This window comes from Antennarius striatus, chromosome 1 (genome assembly GCF_040054535.1).
Source record: "Antennarius striatus isolate MH-2024 chromosome 1, ASM4005453v1, whole genome shotgun sequence".
Classification (NCBI taxonomy): domain Eukaryota; kingdom Metazoa; phylum Chordata; class Actinopteri; order Lophiiformes; family Antennariidae; genus Antennarius; species Antennarius striatus.
Window position 1 is genome coordinate 22,638,285 of NC_090776.1, and position 20,773 is coordinate 22,659,057.

Below are 20,773 nucleotides of genomic sequence, written 5' to 3' on the forward strand. Positions count from 1 at the left end.
ATACATATCTTTCAATTTTTCACATTATGAATATGCTTATTTCTTTAACACTTTTTTGTATGTAGTGTTCAGTTTACTCTTCAGTTTCCAGTCCATCTAACCCTGTCTTCTGCATCCTCTTAGTGTATCTTCACATAGTGAATGCAAGTTTTCAATTGTTGAATCTCACATTTATACCTGCACAAGTAGGATAGAAATAAAGATAGTTAAGGTTGAACTGTTGACTTTAGTGTATTTTTGTAGGTAAACTGAACAGAAGATTTTGCCCTCAGAATGCAGCAGAATGCAGGAAAACAACCCCATTTTCTAAAAAATTTCTCGGGGGAGGCCCCCCGGACACCCCCCCACACCCCCACAACAAACATGGTTTTACACCCGAAACAATTGAAAACTTGCATCACTATGTGAAGATACAATCATACAAAATATTACTCAATGTTTACTCGTAAGTTTTACTTGCTATTATAGCAAGCCGCTGTCTTGGACACAGAATGTGGCTTGTTGTGGCTTACTTAGTTGACATTGGTCTTCTTCTAGGCCTCCTGCCTGGCCGTTCAAAACTCAGCATCCTTCTACCAATATATTCACCATCTCTCCTCTGGACATGTCCAAACCATCTCAGTCTGGCCTCTCTGACTTTATCTCCAAAACCTCTAACATGTGCTGTCCCTCTGATGTACTCATTCCTCATTCTATCTTTCCTGGTCAGTCCTAAAGAGAACCTGATCCTTCTTAATTCCCCTCTTACTAATGTATGTTGCGTATGTCTGTCGTCACGCTCCTTATGAAACGCTGACGCGCGCCGACGTCATGCGGTCCGCTGACGTCACGCGCGCTTGGTCGAGACGGCGTCGCGCCCTGAGCCAAGTCTCGCGGAATAAAACACCGGCCATTTTTCTCCATTTACATCAGGACAGTTCGTGCTTGGGTAGCGTCCCCGAGAGTGTTGCGATTACTTTCACAGGCCTTTAAGTTTTGGCAAGTTGAATTCTGTTATCCGAGGATCCAAACTTAAAACAACGGGACGCAAAACATGGTTGTGTTTACCGCTTCAAAGTTGTTTAGCTGACATCCTTATCCGGATATATGCTTGATTAAACTGACGAACAAATGGAAATGGTACCGAGCGAGGAGAACCAGTTCGTACCTAAAGAGGTGAGGTTACGGATCCAATCCCGTTAAGGGGAATTTTCCTCTTGATGTTGGCTGTCATTCGTAATAACAGAACTTCTTTACCACTTTCGGAGTTCACGGTCTTGGTTTTGCCATTGAGAAGCTAACAGTCAGTTGCTAACGCTTAGCCAAACATGACTTAGACGGCCTATCATGTAGCTAACATGTTAGCCAACACCACTAGTTTCACAACATGTCAGACAAAGTGAGATTCAATAAACAGCTAAAGATGTAATATAAATATTAGTACGTTTTGGTAATGAATTAACCATTTTGAGCTTTTCAAGTATATTTAAAACACGACGTTTGCCAACCTTTTGATAAGCTAATTTATAAGTGACATAGCTGGTTGTAGCTACTGTCGCTAGCTTTATAAGTCTTGTTAATGATGACAACTCCAGTCAGTTCAGCTGTCGATGTTTTTGAAGTTGCAAAATCAAATGCCAACCACTACGTCGCGTCACTGCTCCATCATGCAATAATAATGTTCACAAAAATATCCATGATTCGATTTCATCTTACTCCAGTTTGCAGCTTTTTGCAATCGTAACCTTACTTGTAGCTTTAGTAAACTAAACGCTGATGTTAGCTTGACAACACAGCAAGCTAAAGCTAGTGTTAGCGGATTTAACTAGCTAAGATGCAGATGTAGGTTAATAACTACAGCTTTATATTGAATGGTGGTTATTTTAATGTCCTTAACTTTGTAAAATTGTAACCCGTCCCCATTTAGTCATCCATAACAAACTACTGCAGGTAATTTAGTTGAGTTGCTCGTTTGTACCTGCGGTGAATAATCCTACACAAATAACTAAAATAATATAATGTATATGCTGCGATGGGAAACTCATCGTCATGTTTTTATATTTATACACACATATATAAAGTAGCTTCTCTTAAGGCTTTAGGGTCAGTAGAATAGCTGGCGGACACGTTAACTAAGGTAAATAATATGAGATCATGAGCTCCTCAAAGCTTCGTTGCTGTTGAGTTACTCAGAAGTATTTTGTTTTGTTTTTTACAACTTTTTGCATTTAAGTTTTTGTATTTGTTCTAACAGATATTTTTCATTGCCTGGCTGGCAGGTTTTGTCTGAAAAAGCCACCAGTTTGAGGAAGTATGTTTTAAGCATTGACTTATAAGCTTCATTTAGAATTTAACCTGTAATGTAGTAATGAAGTTTAACTTGTGATTAGTAATTAAGAAGACAATATAATTGTAACCATTATACATTGTTGACTGAGCATTAAAAACATTTCCCACTAAGAATGCATTGAAGATCTTCGTGACTGGGACAAATTTGGAGGTAGTCGGCTAAATTACCATCTGGGATAGAAAAACTCAATAACAATTAATGAATATGATGGATGCAGCGGATCACCGGCCCACGGCAAAAGTACGCACATGAGACTTGGTGAGATTACTGTAAGCCTTCATCAGAGTCCCTTTCATCCACACAGAAAGCCTAAACAGATGAAACCATGTGTCAACAGTGTCCATCAACATACTTCTGCACATAGACATTGATAAAACTATGGCGGGGCAGTGAAATGTCAGTTTTGACAAGAACAAATATGACAACTGTCAGAAGAGTTTGTGATGATGAACCTACTATAGACAAAGTGACAAATGCAGGCGCACTGATGAATGTGCCATTGGACTGAAGTGACACATGTTTGGGCGCAGAGAATGTTTCCCCATTGTCCATCTTGCTTTGTTTTGTTGTTGTCTAGAGATGTTTGTCATGCCTTGCTTGACTTATAGTCATTCTCCATTTTGTTCTTGATGGTAAACTCTAGTTATATACTCAAACATGTACAAAATGAACATAGAAGGATTATGGAATAGATGGCTATATCAGCCATCAATTGGTGTACAAAAGGCAGAGACCGGGATCTGTGTTGACTCAATACTCAACAAAAGCTCTGTTTGTTTCCCTCCAGCTGTTTTTTTTCCTACTTGCGTTCGCTCCTGGGGCAAAACACACATCCCCTTGAGTCTAGTCAATGAAGATGAAGAGTCTAATTACAGTACTGTACCTTACATTATATGGCGCTTGCTGGTGCGGAAAGGAGACAAGAGCAGGGGTGAATCCCCTTTTATGATCCAGGAAATAAAGAAAACAAAAGCAAATCTGGCATCTTCTCCTTCTAGGCAGCTGTGGATCAAAGTAGAATCTTGTTTAGTCTTTAAGAAGCCCCAGATATGCTGCTGTCTCTCCCAGGTGTCAACAGATGAGCAGCATATTTGTTCGTCCTCTCCCATCCTTATTAAATGGATGGCAGGCACATTATTTTTGCCATAGTTCAATCATTTTAAATTTCTATTTAGTGTGAACATTTTAGGGCATTGGTTCCCAACAGACACACCTGGACCAGTGCTATTTAAAATGTCAAGACTCCAACAGATTCCCTTTTCCCTGTAAGAAAAACAAAAACAAAAATTCCTGACAGAAGTCTTGATTTTTAATTTTAGAATAAACACTGATGGGATAAAATCATGTTGCATCTAATCACATACATTTCTAATGTACTTTATTGATTTCCAGTGGGGAATTCTTTCTCCACTTGATATACAGTATATACTAAACACACATACAGGCTGGAGTGCGCACACAGACACACGCACTCACTTACACATGCGCCTGTAGACATGTAAAAATGAAGAGCTGGTCAAATGAGGGGCAGCCGTATATCAGTGCCCCAGGAGCAGCTTGTGGGTTCAGTGCTTTGCTCAAGGGCACCTCAGCAGCTCAGGACTTTGGTTTGTAACCAGTGAGACTCATTTTATTCAGAATTATTCTGTCAATTAGGCTTGACAGAATAATAAATCAGACAAAGTGAGTCACAGCTTGACAAAAAAAACACAGCAGTACTGATAATTGAAGACAAGTTGAATATTGGACCTTAATACCTTCCAGACTGGTCATCTATCACCTATTTATTTACTTTTATTGAACTGCAATTTAAAGAAATATGACCCAAAAAAGACCACATGTTAACTGAAATAGCCTCAATGGTATTTAACTCTGATTATTCAGATGAAGATTTACTTGTCACTGCAACTCTTTTGAAAACTATGTGGTCTGTCCAGATTTTGATTTCAGTAAGTTATGTTATGTAAACTCTATGGCGTTTAGTTGACAAGTGTGCCATCTCACATTTGTGTAGAATTTTGGCTTTTTTAAAATTTTTGCTGTCACAATCTCTATTCTGTTTTGTACTTGCCTGTTATTTGCAGATGGAAATCCATTTGACTATATTAAGTGTGCATAACACTGACATTAGACATTGTTTTCAACCATGTTGTGCAAATAAGAATCAGTTAAAGCTGAAAGGGAACACAGTTTGTGCTTTACTGTTCCCCCGGTTTCATGTCAGCTCTATGTGATTACATCCACGGTATAAATAACCTTTAATCTCGTAATATACTTGTGTGCGGGTGGCTACAGTGTATTTATAGGACCTGTCAGTTACATTTTGCCAAGATCACAAACCTCACAAAGAGGTGACTCAAACAGGAATAACCAGAATAAATCCCTGCTATTGGTGCTGTGTTACCATCCAAGAGATTTGCTTTCCACACAATAGCAGATGTAGCCCTGTAGGTCAGGTAATGAAAGATGTCAATTACATTAATATTTTATGTTTTGAGTCTTGTTTTCCCCCATCTTTGTTTTTGAATATTGCTTCACCACAGATATCTCCTTATGTTTCTAGGGTGTGTTCTGGAAATGCAGACAAAGTATTTTTGATGAAATGAAAAAAAATTCTCAGGTAGCCATGGCTTGTGTGTGGTGTGGAGAAGAGACGACTAAAGCATGGTGTTAAATGGCATGAAGCAGAACTGCAACGTCCATTCTTTATGCAATGTAATTTATCATGCATGCACTCTTTTAAAACGCTTATCAATCAAAACTTCATTAGAATGTTAGTCCTTTGAACAAATTTTTATCAACTGCTTGTGCAGAATTTGCGTACTTAAAAGAAGAAACATTTTAAGTTAATCAGCTTTGGTATCTCCTTTGCTTGGTTTGTACATCAGCACTTTTTTATTCAGATTGAGGCATGAATGATCTGCAGCTTTTGGTTTGGGTGGGTAAGGGGTAGGGACGGGGGTAGTATGAAGAGAGAGACTGAGTATTAAAACATCCTCTGTTAACCCTCCAAATTAATTTTTTTCATCAGCTTCTGTGCGTTAACAGTATATCATTTGAGTCTTCCCACACTTGATTAAAGTACTTTGAAGTTGCTGTGAATTAATAAGTTTTTCAGGTTGTGGGTAATTCTTTAAATATTTTTGATATTATATGAACACCTTTTTTTGTTGACATCATTGTCTCGTCAACATCAGGCAACCTGGACTTAAACATTTTGACTGTCTCTGAATCTTTCTGGTAATTAAAATCTAGAACAATCCAACGACAGAATCTGAGACATTTGCATCAGCTTTGAATATGCATTTTTGCATATATTTTTTCCAAAACTTGTTGCACAGTTTTATAAATGTTCTAATGATTTTCAGCTAACTTAACACTTGTCCCTACAGAAGAGAATAAAAGTGTAGCTAATTGTTGTTTTTCCTGCTCTTCTTAATTTGCAGATCCAGAATGCAGCTGAGGAGCCCAGAGTGTTGTGTATAATCCAGGACATCACCAGTGCAAAGACGATCAATGAGAGGCTTGCTATTAACTTGCCTGCTTCCACCACCCTCTCCAGACTTTATGAAGATGTTGCCCTTAAAACGGGATATGTGAATGGCACTTTCGAACTTGCCTGGGGAAATGCACAAGACATGGTTTGTAGAATCATTCATCTGTACCAGGAGCTTTTAGAGTCAGAGAATTGGAAAGTTGTCCTCATTACCTTATATTACTTGCAGTTTCCTTAAATCCCTGGCTTGTGATTGTGCTTGATTATGTTGCAGGGACAAAATAAATCATGACTTTTCATCCTGTACACTGGTCTTATAAGCTACGGGTTTTGATATGCATTAAATGATACAGTTGTTATCTACTTCATAAACCGAGGCCATAAACGGACTTTTTGATTGTTTTTCTGCCTTTTTTTCCAAATTTGTGGAAATTGCTACACATGCTGTCCATCCCAGAAACCTCCAGGAGCATTTCCCGAATACGGTCGTGTGAATGCTAATAGAAGATCTTCATCAGGGACTCTTTCATTTCTGAGAACGGATGAGTTGTTAATGCAAGCAGTAACGTGAATCAGATTTTGGTATTATGTGTATTTAATCCAAACAACAGTGAATTAATCATAATTTATTAATGGCTCTTATTCTGTTTTTTTTTTGCATATAAACATGTTATATGGCAAAAAGTCATCCAATACTAATAACATTCATTTGACCCCTTGAACTTAATCCTTCCGACTTTCACTGAGTCACACCAAGAATGTCTTTCAGAGACTTTCAGACATCTTACTCTTATGGTTGGGATCATGCACTTCACCACTTTTACTATAATCAAGCATCGTTTTGCTATTCGAAGAACTGAAAAGACTGCTCAGATAAATGCAAGCACTTAATATTAGAATTAATGATTTTTTTTTGTCATATCAAACATATTTTAGCTATGGCAAGGGGTCTTGTTAACCTTACTGCCTACCGCGCTGGTACAGCTGTCGTGTAAACATGGGTCCAAAACTTTTTTGTTTTTGGCACTGAAGTGTTCCTTTTCCTATTTGAGCACAGGCTAATCCTGCTGCTGACCCAGGCCAAAGCCCAGGTGCTGTGTCTGTTGTTATCTCACTGAGTAGGTCAGTGGATTAAGCTATTGGATGTTTCCACTGCAGCACTTGCTTGTCCTCAAGCGTGCCCAGGAGAAAGATCTCTGCTACGTGGTATCGTTCACATGTTGGCTTCAAGCTACGGGCCTTGTTCGTATCAGTACTGTGATTTTGCTGAAAATGACTTCAGTAGAAATTTAAGTCTCTGTGTGAGTTTAAGTAGTTAGTAGCCTAATGCACACAACTTGTTTTCAACCTCTTTTTCTGCTTTTCTAAGGCCTTTTCTGTTCATATGATTTGTGTTCTTGCTTCGCCTCCCTTTAGGCACCACTGGACCACAGCAGTGAGATGTCCCTCTTGGATTCTGCGTTTGAACCTTGTGGTAAAAGAAACTTCCTCCATCTCACAGACAAAGATGGAGAGCAGCCCCAGATTGCATCAGTGAGTTTTTCAAGATTTATTAAATTCTCGGTTTCTTAAATAACATCAAAACAAGTTTTTGTTTGTTTTGCAGTAAGTTTGGTTCTGGTAACTGCCAATAACTAACATAAAAGGTTCCCCTGTATGGTTTCATTCACAGGATGAGTCGGGAACAGCAGAGAGCAGCGGTCTGGATGACAGTTCCCAGGAGCGATTCATTGGGCCCCTACCTAGAGACTGTACAGCCAGCTTTAGTGGTGACTATTGCAGTCCGTCTTACTCCTACTCCTCCATCCTCACCAAATCGGAGACGGGTGAGGTGGTGTTTGGTTGAATTTGTAAACACTACTCCTCAACAACCCCTACCGACATCTTAACTCCCACCCTTCCTTCTGCCTTTAGGTTACGTGGGCTTGGTCAACCAGGCTATGACCTGCTATTTGAACAGCCTTCTACAGACACTTTTCATGACTCCGGAGTTTAGAAATGCACTCTACAAGTAAGAAACTCTTGGAAGAGTCTTGTCTTCAAGTCTTTGAAAATATTTTTTTCCAATGACGGTTTACATTTCTTTTGAAACTTTTGTTCACATGCAGCTGGGAGTTTGAGGAGTCTGAGGAGGATCCAGTCACCAGTATTCCCTACCAGCTTCAGAGGCTGTTTGTTCTACTGCAGACTAGTAAGAAACGGGCTATAGAGACTACCGATGTGACGAGGAGCTTTGGCTGGGACAGCAGTGAGGGTGAGCATTTCTCTCGTCGCTGGACTCACATGACAAACCACACGCCTCTCCTTATATTCTTAAATACATTTCTCGTCTGTTTTAGCTTGGCAACAGCATGACGTCCAGGAGCTGTGCAGGGTCATGTTTGATGCCCTGGAGCAGAAGTGGAAGCAGACCGTGCAGGTAGGACAAAACAAAAGTTTTCCTGCAGTGTTGACAGCAGATAAAAATTCAGTCACAAAGCTGAGGGCTGCCCCCATTGTAGAATACAAAAGCCTCACTGTGGGAAAAGTGAAATAAGCCAGTAAGCACCAGGGTTAGCTAATTTTCATCTTCTAAACTGTGAGCAATACTTTAGTGGCGGTACACACGTGGTCTATACGTGGTCTATACCATAGTGCACCTTATAATCTGGTGCATCTTATATATGGTGCATCTTATTAATATTCATATTAATATTGGTTAAAAACATGATCGCTGAAAAAAAGCCGGCAGTCTGGTCGCCAGTCATGCCGCACTCCACCACCAGAGGAGCCCCCTCACAAGGCACTCAGGCCCACGCCCCCTAACAACGGTAGTCAAGGGGCGTCACCGAAGTCCAGGCTCTGACTGAGCTGCTCTCAGACGGTAGAGCAGACTGTAGGAGCACCGGTGATTACGTAGCAAAACATAAGGAACTTTCAACAATTCTATTAATAAAGTTTGACTGACTGACTGCTCTCAGTATTTCCTAACTATTTGGCGTCGGAAATAACCCACTTTAAACTTAATTGGTCTTAAAAATGCCATTGTGCTGTCATCTGGAATCTAGTGATGGTCCATTCTATTAGCCTGTGGAAACACACGGAGAAACTGGCATAAAGATGAATGAAAGACCCTCAAAGCTGAACTTCCAGCCTTTTCTGAAATTTCAAGAGCGGAGTCACTGCTAGACAAAGGTGCCAACGGGTGTGCTGCAATTGATTTACAAATGTAGTTGATAGCTCTGGGCGGGCGGCGGAGGGGCGCATTCAGGCTTGTGTATTCTGTCTGCAGCGACGTGCTGTGAGATTCACGGCGGTGAGACACCGACGTTAAAGTCAGTTCTAGGAGTAAAACAGTGTCATATTTGCCAGTAAATGAGCAGCCTGACATTAAAAACTAGTTAAAAAATTGTTTAGGATACACAGCAGCAAATAGCTGGACCAACACTCCATCTGATCTTTGAAATTTCGTTGTACCATCTGTGTATGTGTATAATGCCAATAAAGAATGTTTGACTTTGACTTTGACTCACCTCCGACTGGACTACCGATCAATCGAAACAATATTTAATTAATAAACAAAGACGAACGTCGGAGCTTAAATATCTGCTTTAAACTTCAGATCAGGAAATAATCCGCTCTGTTCACACTGACTGCACTCGTAATGAATTCAACCAGTTTTTAATGTCAGGTTTTTTAATGTGCGTGTTGACTTCTTTCTAAGATGGCAAAGTGAACAAGTGATCAGGTTTCCATGATGAGGCTCAGAATGGCTTATTTACATAACAAAAGGGGCCATTCAAAGGTAGTCAGGAATGCAATCATTACTGCCTGAGCAGCGCGGCTCTATCTAGTGGACGGATTGCGCAACTGCAGCCGCTGCAGTTTATCAAATAAATTTTATTTATTTTTTATTGTGTGCGCCTTATAATCCGGTGCGTCTTATATATGAAATTATAAAACAAAAAAATTATTGAGGGTGCGCCTTATAGTCCAGTGCGCCTTATAGTTCGGAAAATACTGTATATTTTTAAAAAAGTTTTACAGACAAGGACATTAAAGACATTCATACAATACAAGCAGAAAAACAAGATCTAGAGATCGACCACAAGAAAAAATGTATGTTCTACTGTCACTGTTAACCTATTGTTTATCTACGCTCCATAACATATATTCTCTGAACCATGACTGTGATCTTATTCTGTGATGACGGTTGTGAGAGGCTACACTACCGTCTTCTGACGTGACATTCACACAGCATTTATGTCATTTTGTGGATCCATGTGTTCAGGAATCATCATCATTGTTGAAAAGGCAGAAGAAAAAACTTGCTCAAACCAGTTAAGGAACGGCTGTGGCTGTTCCTTCATTATAGTAATTTATCATAACATGTAACCTGTTTAGACTCAAACGATGACTTTATTGTTTCCCTTAGTTCCTCTAGGACTCAAGACTCAATCGTCATGTTAATTACAAGCACTTTAGGATTATATGTATAAATAGAACACATGAGGTAGAATCTGAGAGAAAAAAATGCACTTCACAAAGAATAATCCCTTTTGCTTTTGTTAACAGCGTAGTTTTCAGTTTTACAGTGAATGTATTGAGTAAAGATGTTGTTGCCTTGACAAATAATTTATTGATGAAGATTGAGCCTATCTCACAAGACCTGACTGCCATGCTTCTGTTTCCTCAGGCTGACCTTATCAACCAGCTGTACCAGGGGAAACTGAAGGATTATGTTCGTTGTCTGGAGTGTGGCTACGAGAGCTGGAGGATCGATACTTACCTGGACATCCCTCTTGTGATCAGACCCTTTGGAGCCAGCCAGGCCTACGGCAGCGTGGTGAGTTTTTCCTCCATATTTTATTGCTTTTAAGTGTAACATCTTGGCAGCAAAAGCTGCAGAAAATGCTTAACATTTATTTACTGTTTGGCATTCACAGCAACATCAAGGGTGCCTGAAGTTCAGTACATTCAGCTCGTTTTAAATAGGTCATGACAGTTTTGTAAAAGAACCTTCATTTAAGTTGACTTGAAACATTTTTTGACACAGGAAGAGGCTTTGCAGGCATTTATCCAACCAGAAACTCTGGATGGGCCCAACCAGTACTTCTGCGAGCGTTGCAAAAAGAAATGTGATGCTCGGAAGGTGAGCACACATAAAATGTGAACTGGGCGTCGTGTTCAGTGAAGTAAGTTCTGCTTTTAGCCTGCCTGACTCTGATAAACGCTTCTCTTACACAGGGGCTGAGATTTCTACACTTTCCCTATCTGCTGACGCTCCAGCTGAAACGCTTCGATTTCGACTACACCACTATGCATCGCATCAAGCTGAACGACCGCATGACTTTCCCTGAGGAACTTGACATGAGTCCATTCATTGATGTGGAAGATGAGGTGAACACAGAAAAAGCAGAACCTGTTTTCTTCAGTCACTAGATTAATCCGTAGAGAAGTGAACATTTGTGTGTTACTCCCAATATTTTAATTTGGTCGTCTGCTTTGATACAGAAATACTTGGAAAATACATAGATCACTGATAGCAATTTCATCATCATAGGCCAAAATTACTATGACCTCATATCTATCTATCCAGTTTTCATGAAAGGCAATCTCTACATTTGGCACAATGATTCAACCTAAGAATATGCCAAATACAATTTGGTCACATTTCGCTGTGATCTGTGATCCAGAAGCATTTGCTAATAACGACAAAATTCTACATAAAATGTTTAGTAGGTTAAAATGTAAAAGGATATATATTTTATAGTCAATAAGTCACAGTCAACTTCCCTTTGATCGTATGCTGTGCAAAAAGACTGACTGAACACAATAAGTCAGGAGAAGGAGAGATTGAGACTAGGGCCCCGTCCACACGATGCTGGAACTTTTTGGAAAACGCAACTTTTTTGTTGTGTTTACGCCTTCCGTCCACACGACAATGCAGATATCCGGAACGAAAACAACACAACTTTTTGAAAACGCTAGCCGAGGTGGATTTTTTTAAAAACGCTGGGTCTGCATTGTCGTGTGGATGGTGTATCCGCAACTTTTTAAAAACGCTGACGTCTTGCCAGCGACGAAAACCTCTGTGACGTCATATTTATGGGCCTGTGTGTTGTGACAACAAAACACGGAGGATTCCTATTGGATAAAATTTGACTCAGTACTGCCACCACATGGTTTGGCATGCTTATAGCTGTCTTCGAAAACACACTGATGCATGTACGTGTGGACAGAGATGTTTTTGAAAACGCTGTCGTGTGGACGCGAATTGTTTTCAATGCATTTTCAAAAAGTTGCGTTTTCAAAAAAATCCGGCAGTGTCACATTTCATGAAATAACAAATTGGTGATTCGATAATGTTGATTGAGCTCCTCACCCTATCTCTAAGGGTGGGTCCAGACACTCTACGGAGGAAACTCAAGTTAACCGCTTGTGTCCAGGATCTTATCTTTCCAGACACGACCCAAAGCTCATGACCATAGGTGAGAGTGGGAATGTAGATTGACCGGTAAATCAAGAGCGTCGTCTTACGACTCAGCTCCTTCTTCACCACGACAGACCTTTACAATGATGGCATCGCTGCAGACGCTGCATCGATCCGTCTGTCAATCTCACGTTCTGTCTCTCCCTGACTCACGAACAAAACCCCAAAATACTTACGGTAAAGTCTTCCACTTGGGGCAAATACTCCCCACTCTCCTTGAAAGGGCAGACCACCTATTTTCGGTCGTGAACCACGGCCTCTGATTTGGAGGTGCTGATCCTCATCCCTCTTGCGTCGCACTCAGCTGCGAACCGCCTCAGTGCATGCTGAAGGTTCAGACTTGATAAGGCCAACAGGCCCCTCTGGCCCCTGGCTGCACCTAGAAATTCTCACCATAAAAATAATGAGCAGAACCAGTGACAAAGGGCAACCCCGCTGCAGTTCAACAGGCACCAGGAATAGTTCCGACTTACTTCCTGCAATACGAAACAAGCTCCAGCTTTGGTTGTAAAGGGATTGAACAGCGTTTAGCAAAGGGCCTTGAACCCCATACTCCAGGACCACTCTCCACAAGGTACCATGAGGGAGGTGGCCAAATGCCTCAATCGTGGTGGGCCAGAGGGATGGTCTCGTGCTCGGTTGTTATGACTGGTTAGAGTACAGACTGTAGACATAGCTTTCATTAAACTCTACAGTTACGAATTTTAAATGCTCTTTTTTTAGAAGTCACCTCAGACAGAGAGCTGCACTGACAGCGGAGCAGAGAATGAAGGCAGTTGCCACAGCGACCAGATGAGCAATGATTTTTCTACTGATGACTGTGTGGATGAGGGCATCTGCCTCGACAGCACCAGCAGCACAGAGAGGGTGATGAAGCCAAAGGTAACCATCTTGACCAGCTCTCTGCACAAATGATGTTTATTTTCTGAGAAGTGCCAGTTATTTCCAGTAACTATCCACACAATGACCTCGCTGACACTTCGCAGGTCAAACTAATTTTTGCTGCCTGAACTTTAATGTTGAGTTGAAACTTTTCCTGTCCATTCTTCACTCATTCCTTTGTGAGTAGAGCATATCTTGAGCTTATTCTTTTCTCCATCATCTGTCCTCAGAGTTTGCTGACATTTGAGTTGTTCTCTGTCATGGTCCACTCCGGGAGCGCTGCAGGTGGCCACTACTATGCCTGCATCAAATCCTTCAGTGACGGCCAGTGGTACAGTTTCAATGATCAACATGTTAGCAAGGTCAGGCTTGGACTTTTGTATTTATATCAGTCCTGGTCGTCATTCACCATTTTACTCTCTATCAATAATGGCAGAATGATCTGAATCATTATCAGTTTGTGTGCATTTCAGATTACCCAAGATGATATCAAGAAGACTTACGGGGGATCCTCAGGGAGCAGAGGCTATTACTCCAGTGCCTTTGCAAGGTCAGTGATCTCTTTTGTGTCTCCAGCTTTCACTGCATTGATACACATCATGCTTGGAGTACATTTGCTCTTGTAAGGTAGTTATGAACTAGAAATGTTTATCTCCCATCGGTGCCTTACCTTATTGACAAAGTGGTTATGTTTACCAGCTGGTGGTTCTTTTCTTTTCACTGTATTACACATAAACTACCCCACTCACTGGCTACTAAAGACTTCTATACACGTCAGTTACGTTTTTCAACAGGGTGTACTGGGGGAGAGTTCAGCAAAGCTTGTCAGTGAAAATCAGGATTCAAAGCATGGAATTTTGCGTAATAGCTGATCCAGTTATGGATCAGAGGAAGATGAAGAAGTTGCGACATCTTATGATGCAATAAAGTTTAGGTATGTTAGCATGTACGGTTGAGTGAAAACGGTGTTGCTGTGAGCGAAACATTTGGCGATCGGTCAAGAACAGAAGGAAAACACAGATAAATGTCCAGAGTGTCGGCCAAAGGAGATCAATTGTCACAAAGCACTGGCAGTGAATGAGTTAATTGATTATCCTGAAGGGAAAAAAGGTGGCAGGAAAAAAATGCCTTTTTATTTAACAAGAAAGAACTCTTTTCATTTACCCCTTTTCACATAAACTACTTTGAGGCATGTGCTCAACTTTTTTATTGGTCAGCATTCCAGAGGAAAGTAAAAAGGGTTCTTGTTTGTTCCTTCTTTTCTTCATACAACATTTTGTTCTTTAAGCATCTCTTATGGCTCAATGTTTTTTATGCTATGTATTCCACTACATTCATTTGCCGTACATCTTTTTTATCTTTACAGCTCAACAAATGCATACATGCTGATTTATAGATTGAAAGATGCCTCAAGAAATGCAAGTAAGGATTCAATTATGTTAAATCTCCTCCATCGAAAAATAATGCCCCTGTTATTTGACCTGCACCATTCTTCACTGCAGCTTCCCTGAAGTTATGCAGAACAGTTTTTTATTACTTGCTCTTTGTCATGAGGGCTGCCTTATCTTTAATCTTTCTTCCTTGGATTTATTACACAGTTGTGATTCAAACCCCTTTTGTCGTGTCTTCAGAGTATTTATCCGTGGAAGACTTCCCAGAGCACATCAAGAGTTTGGTCCAGAAGGAGAAAGAGTCTGAAGAGCAGGAGAAGAGGCAAAGGGAGATTGAGCGAAACACATGCAAAGTACGTGACCTGGTTTTCTTCAAGAGTTCATTTTTTGTTTTTGGGATGAGAATCAGTTTATGCACTGATTCTCTTTTGTCCAAGTTAAACTTGTTTCCTCTCTCGGGTGTTATCATTAGATAAAGCTTTTCTGCATGCATCCGGTAAAGATGATGATGGAAAGCAAGCTGGAAGTACACAAGGACAAAACCCTCACAGAAGCAACGCAGATGGCCTACAAGGTCTGTCGTTAGATTGTTTATTTTAATGAATCACCAGTCATAGTGGGACTGAATTATGATTTCCAGAAATCAAATATAAAAAGACTTTTAGCTGTAATTGTAAGATTTGTTTATTAATAGCTCAGTTTCAAATGAAACAATGTGCAGTTGTCAGTTTTCTGTTCTTCACTTCAGCTGATGGAACTGGAGGGAGTGGTCTCACTGGACTGCTGCCGTTTGGTCAAGTATGATGAGTTTCACGAATACCTGGAGCGCTCCTACGAAGGTGAGGAGGACACACCAATGGGCCTGCTGCTGGGAGGAGTCAAGTCCTCATATATGTTTGACTTGCTGCTCGAGACCCGCCGGCCAGAGCAAGTGTTCCAACCTTACAAACCTGGAGGTCAGTAGCAAGCTGCAGCTGACGCAAAGAGAATTGAAAGTTAGCTGGTTAATAAATAAACTAGTGATAAATTGTGAAAATACCAACAACAAAAAAAGGGTTTGGATATGTCTCGTTTTTCTAGAGGTGATGGTGAAGGTTCATGTTGTGGATTTGAAGAGAGAGACTATCGCCTCTCCAATCAGTGTTAGAGCCTACTTGAACCAGACAACCACTGAATTCAAGCAGCTGATTGCACAGGTTTGTTACTGTTCTCAGGTTCTCTCCTCTTTTTTTAATTCATTACCTTTATAATTTCTCTAGAGATTGTGTGATCAGCCCTGACCCATAGAGTGTGTGTTTCCTCCCAGGCTACAGGGTTATTTGCAGAAACCATGCGTGTGGTCCTGGAACGCTGCTACAATGACCTCCGACTCTTGTACGTTCCCAACAAGACACTGAAAGCTGAGGGGTTCTTCAGAAGCAACAAGGTTCCAGACTTCTGTGCTTTTATTGCTTTGTTTCAGTAAAATTCACTCCTTCCTAAACTGGATGTTAAACTTTTTCTCTTTCCAATCAGGTGTTTGTGGAGAGCTCTGAGTCTTTGGATTATCAGCTGGCATTCGCTGACTCACTCTTATGGAAGCTGTTGGATCGTCACGGCAATACAATTCGACTCTTTGTCTTGCTACCTGAGCAGTCTCCTGGTACCTTGACCAACAGAACTCTGTGCCAAAAAGGAGGGACTGACTCTGATGTGTCCTTTGAAGGGTCAAAGGGTAACAGAAAATCCGTTGAGGCTATCCTTGAAGAGAGCACAGAAAAGCTAAAGAATCTGTCTCTGCAGCAGCAGCAGGGTTCCAGCACAAGCGACAGCCAGAAAAGCTCAGATACCAGCGACTTTGAACATATCGAATCCCCAATCCAACAAGTTGATTCCAACTCTTCACTCTGTGTGGCAGCAGACAACAGAGAGTTGGAGAACCGGATCAGGTCCATGGCAGCGGGCAACGGCGGCACTTCCTCTGACCCCGAGAACCACTTTGTGTGCGAAGAACGCTCAGATTCTGAGATGAACAATGATCGCAGCACCAGCTCAGTAGACAGTGACATTCTGAGCTCCAGTCACAGCAGTGACACACTTTGCAACGCTGACAGCGGGCCCATACAGCTGGCCAACGGCTTGGACTCGCACAGCATCACAAGCAGCCGTCGCTCTAAAGCACACGAAGGGAAAAAAGAGACGTGGGACACGGCTGAGGAAGACTCTGGAACAGACAGCGAGTATGACGATAATGGGAAGAGCAAGGGAGAGGCTCAATACCTTTATTTCAGAGCGGAGCCTTGCTCTCAGGATGACTCTATGTGGGATACTCAAAAATGTACGAACCTTCTCGTTATCATGAGACCTAAAAGATGAGGGGAAAAAATGATTCACATCGCATTTTTCTGTTAATACCACATTTACTGTTTTGCCTAACATTGCATTGATAGTATTATGTATGTGAAACGACAACACTGGGGGACGGAAAATCTGACAAAACTCTTTGGTGTCTTGTGGTCTGCTCCAGGTTTAGTGGTTCATGTGGACAAAAGAATTACGTTAGCAGCTTTTAAACAGAACCTGGAGCCATATGTTGGAGTCACCTCAACTCAGTTCAAGGTCTTTCGTGTTTATGCCAACAACCAGGAGTTTGAGAGCATACGACTCAATGAAACTCTCTCATCATTTTCTGATGACAACAAGGTCAGGATCTGTTTTAGAACTGTGTTTTTTGTAGATTTCTACTGAGCTGAGGAAATCGGTTAATGTAGACTTAAGTTGGATGTTTTATTTCTTGACACAGATAACTATTCGGCTGGGAAGAGCTTTGAAAAAGGGTGAATACAGAGTGAAAGTGTACCAACTACTATTGAATGAACCAGAGGTAATAATTTTTCTTTCTGTGCTCAACATTTTTTGACATGACATTCTAATGACATTGAGAATTTATTTCTTTCCCAGCCCTGCAAATTCCTTGTGGATACTGTGTTTGCCAAGGGCATGACTGTTGGGCAGTCTAAAGAGGAGCTGCTCCCTCAGTTAAAAGAGCAGTGCAAGCTTGACCTCACAATTGACAGGTTAGGTTTTTATTACTGGAAATTCATTCAGGAAGAAGAAAAAGAAATGGTTTGTGTTCCACCAAACAATATGTGCATTTGTGTGTATTTAGGTTTCGTCTCAGGAAAAAGACGTGGAAGAACCCAGGCACCGTGTTTCTGGACTACCACGTCTATGAAGAGGACATCAGCATCTCCTCCAACTGGGAAGTCTTCCTGGAAGTTCTTAATGGTATCACACTGTCCCCAATTTTTTTTAATGAAGCTAGAATGTTTGTATAATTAAAGGATTTGTTTTGGGGCTGAATTAAAGCCAAACTACATCACTAACAGACAACTTTTCAAGCCGTTGGCAATCGCTTCTTCTTTTTGGCGTTGAATCAAAATGAAGCTTGATTTGTCCACTGATTCAACAAATACAGAGCTGCTGGAGGATTTGTAGGTTTCACTTACAAGTCAAGTACAACTTTATTCCCTGCCATGGTATGTTTTCAGAACCAGAGAAGATGAAGTCCATGTCTCAGCTGGCTGTTCTGACCCGGCGGTGGAGGCCTGCTACAATGAAATTGGGGGCCTTCCAGGAAGTTATCCTGGAGAGTAGCAGTGTAGATGAACTAAAGGAGAAGGTCCATCTCATTTTATTTTTTTTTGGTTTGTCACATAATTAATACTGGGTCAGTTTATTCATTCTGAACTACTACTTTCTTTAAAAGATATATATCCATATTCACTCCAGTCAGCAGTATTACATTTTGCTAATTCACTAAATGAGTTTAAACCTGTAAAATGGTAACCAGACATTGTAACCGACTGGTTTTTTTTTCTTCAAATACTTTAATTTCCATTTGCAGCTCAGTGAAATCAGTGATATTCCTCTCGAGAACCTGGAGTTTGCAAAGGTACGCGAGGCAGTTTTTGTTTCCTTCACGTTTTCAGTGATTTTAACATATTCTGAGAATCCATCTTTTTGCTCTGTGCAGGGTAGAGGAACATTTCCTTGTGATATTTCTGTATTGGAGATCCACCAGGATTTGGACTGGAACACCAAAGTGTCGACTCTAAACGTGTGGCCCCTGTACATCTGTGATGATGGAGCTGTGGTTTTCTACAGGTACATGAGCTCTAAAGAGTTATAAAACACACTCACTGGCTGGGTGGGATCCTGTTTTAGAGCTCTCAGCCAATTTTATATGACAGACATGGTGGACCTACAAGCAGTGTTGAATGTCATTCTCATTTAACAATGAAAGTCTTGCGTTAAAATTTTGACTTTAATAGTAACACTGAACCTGCCATTGAACCTTATTGATTTTGAAACAAATGTTGTTTTCTTAATATTTTATTTATATTTATGTAGCATCCTAACTTTTTTGAAAACTGACTGGTACATTATGTGTACACACAGTTAGTGGAATAAGTTGATTTTAATTTAATTGCACGGTTCAGATACACATTTCAGCCAGAATATATTTTGAACAAATACAAAGTTGTGGTGGGGGTTCAGACTAAAGCAGAGGTCCCACAACTCCCAATTTCTCTTCATATTGTTCAGACTTGTTACTGAAACCCACGTGCTGTGATGTGTTTGCAGGAACAGCACTGAGGAGCTCATGGAGCTGTCAGAGGATGAGCGCAATGAGCTCATGAAGAAAGAGAGCACACGTCTGCTCAAGACTGGACACCGTGTCAGTTACTCCCCACGCAAGGAGAAAGCCCTCAAGATCTACTTGGACGGCGGGCCTGCTAAGGACCCGGGGCAGGACTGAGACACACAGCACTACCCCTGGATATGTTGTTGGTCTGGCTGCAGCAAAGCAACCAGGCTTCAGCACTTTTGAGTCTATTGGGCCTGATGGACAACATGATTAGGCTGATGTGCTCTGACCCTCCACTTTGAGCCCAGGACTGCCTCAAACCCGATTGTGCACTAGAGTATATTTTACTGTAAAGTTTAAAGGGATGTAGAGAAGCTATTGAATACAGAAAATGAGAATTGAATCTTGTATAGCCTCATCGATTGAAAGAAAAGTTAGAGATCAGTGCAGAGATGTCTGGACTGTGAACCTGGGCTGGAGGGCGTCCGTCTTGTCTATTTAAGTCTCCTTTCACATCGCTGCCCTCCTCATTCAATTCCTGTTTTAGGAATGGTGTTGATTCTGATTTGTCCCTGACCATCTACGCTCAGACTGTTTGAGCGCTTCTCCATGAGAAAAAAGATCCTAGTGTTGTCTCAGCTTCCTCGTGAATATCAGGAGACCAACAGCACATAGAACTAAGAACGATTTATCCAGCCTTCCCGGTCTCTTCCTTTCTGGTAAGGCAAACCTCATCCTCTGTGACTTTGACAAAACTAAGACATCATTCAAAAGATATTGAATGAAATAAAAGCAACAATTTAGGAATTTAACTGGAGGTTGTTTCTGCTCCTTAAATGCCAGAGTTGTGTTGTCGTGGGTCATACCTATTGCTGCTCTATGTGCTTCATAGGAGCTTTACCTCTTTTACATCACTTCCAGTAGATGTAGTGATACACAGCCTTTAGGTCCTTTTACAGATTACAATAAAAACAAATGAGTTTTTTCTTCTTCTTTTTTTTATGTTTTTTGTTCATTGTAAATTATTTTGCTCCAGACTGATTAATTGAACTTGGTCTTGTGGGGCATGCTCCAGCTGTCTGTAAGTCTTTAATTTAGAAAGTGGGATTTTCTTTCTCTGTGCATCATGTGAACAGAGTGTACATCTCCAGTGTCCTGTGTCGATCCAGTGTGGGTTTGTGTGCCGCTGACAGGAGAGAACTGTGTGAAACGATTACATTTGTCTGCTACCTGCTGCTGCTTGATAAACAGGCAACAGGAAGCTCTCTGGAATTGTCACTCTGCCTGAGCGAATGGTTTGAGGATCGAAGTTCAGCATCCCAGATGCTGCCACCAGCTACTCACTGTAGAATGCCAATAAAAGAGGAAAGAAGATCTTTGTTTTTGTTGTTGATGTTTATTTCTTTGAAATTTAAACCCTGTGTGAAAATACTGTAAAATGATTTTAGTAATTAAAATGCTTTTTTTCATAAGTGGAGTTTTCTTTTTGTTACTGGAAAAAGAAAAGTTTCACACCCAAACCACGTTCACCTTTAAAGAGTTCTGACATTTATATGAACTTGACCTTTTTTAT

The 20,773-nt window shown here is 40.9% G+C and overlaps 1 protein-coding gene across 2 annotated transcripts; it reads left to right on the plus strand.

The window, feature by feature from the left end:
• Positions 1-898: 898 nt before the first annotated feature.
• Positions 899-20,672, plus strand: usp47 (ubiquitin specific peptidase 47). Of its 2 annotated transcripts, none has more exons than XM_068312132.1 (28): positions 899-1,155; positions 5,776-5,970; positions 7,242-7,358; positions 7,498-7,651; positions 7,740-7,836; positions 7,934-8,079; positions 8,165-8,244; positions 10,501-10,650; positions 10,861-10,956; positions 11,052-11,204; positions 13,021-13,179; positions 13,410-13,541; positions 13,653-13,729; positions 14,546-14,601; positions 14,811-14,923; positions 15,043-15,144; positions 15,319-15,526; positions 15,651-15,766; positions 15,877-15,996; positions 16,086-16,887; positions 17,077-17,252; positions 17,353-17,433; positions 17,511-17,626; positions 17,719-17,837; positions 18,101-18,231; positions 18,457-18,504; positions 18,586-18,716; positions 19,197-20,672. In XM_068312132.1, exons 1-28 carry the CDS (start codon positions 1,111-1,113, stop codon positions 19,369-19,371), a joined length of 4,095 nt encoding a protein of 1,364 aa, XP_068168233.1. In that variant the 5' UTR covers positions 899-1,110; the 3' UTR covers positions 19,372-20,672. The 2 variants fall into 2 exon arrangements, with proteins under 2 accessions (XP_068168233.1, XP_068168240.1); XM_068312139.1 differs by having other exon boundaries at positions 7,498-7,594.
• Positions 20,673-20,773: the final 101 nt, after the last annotated feature.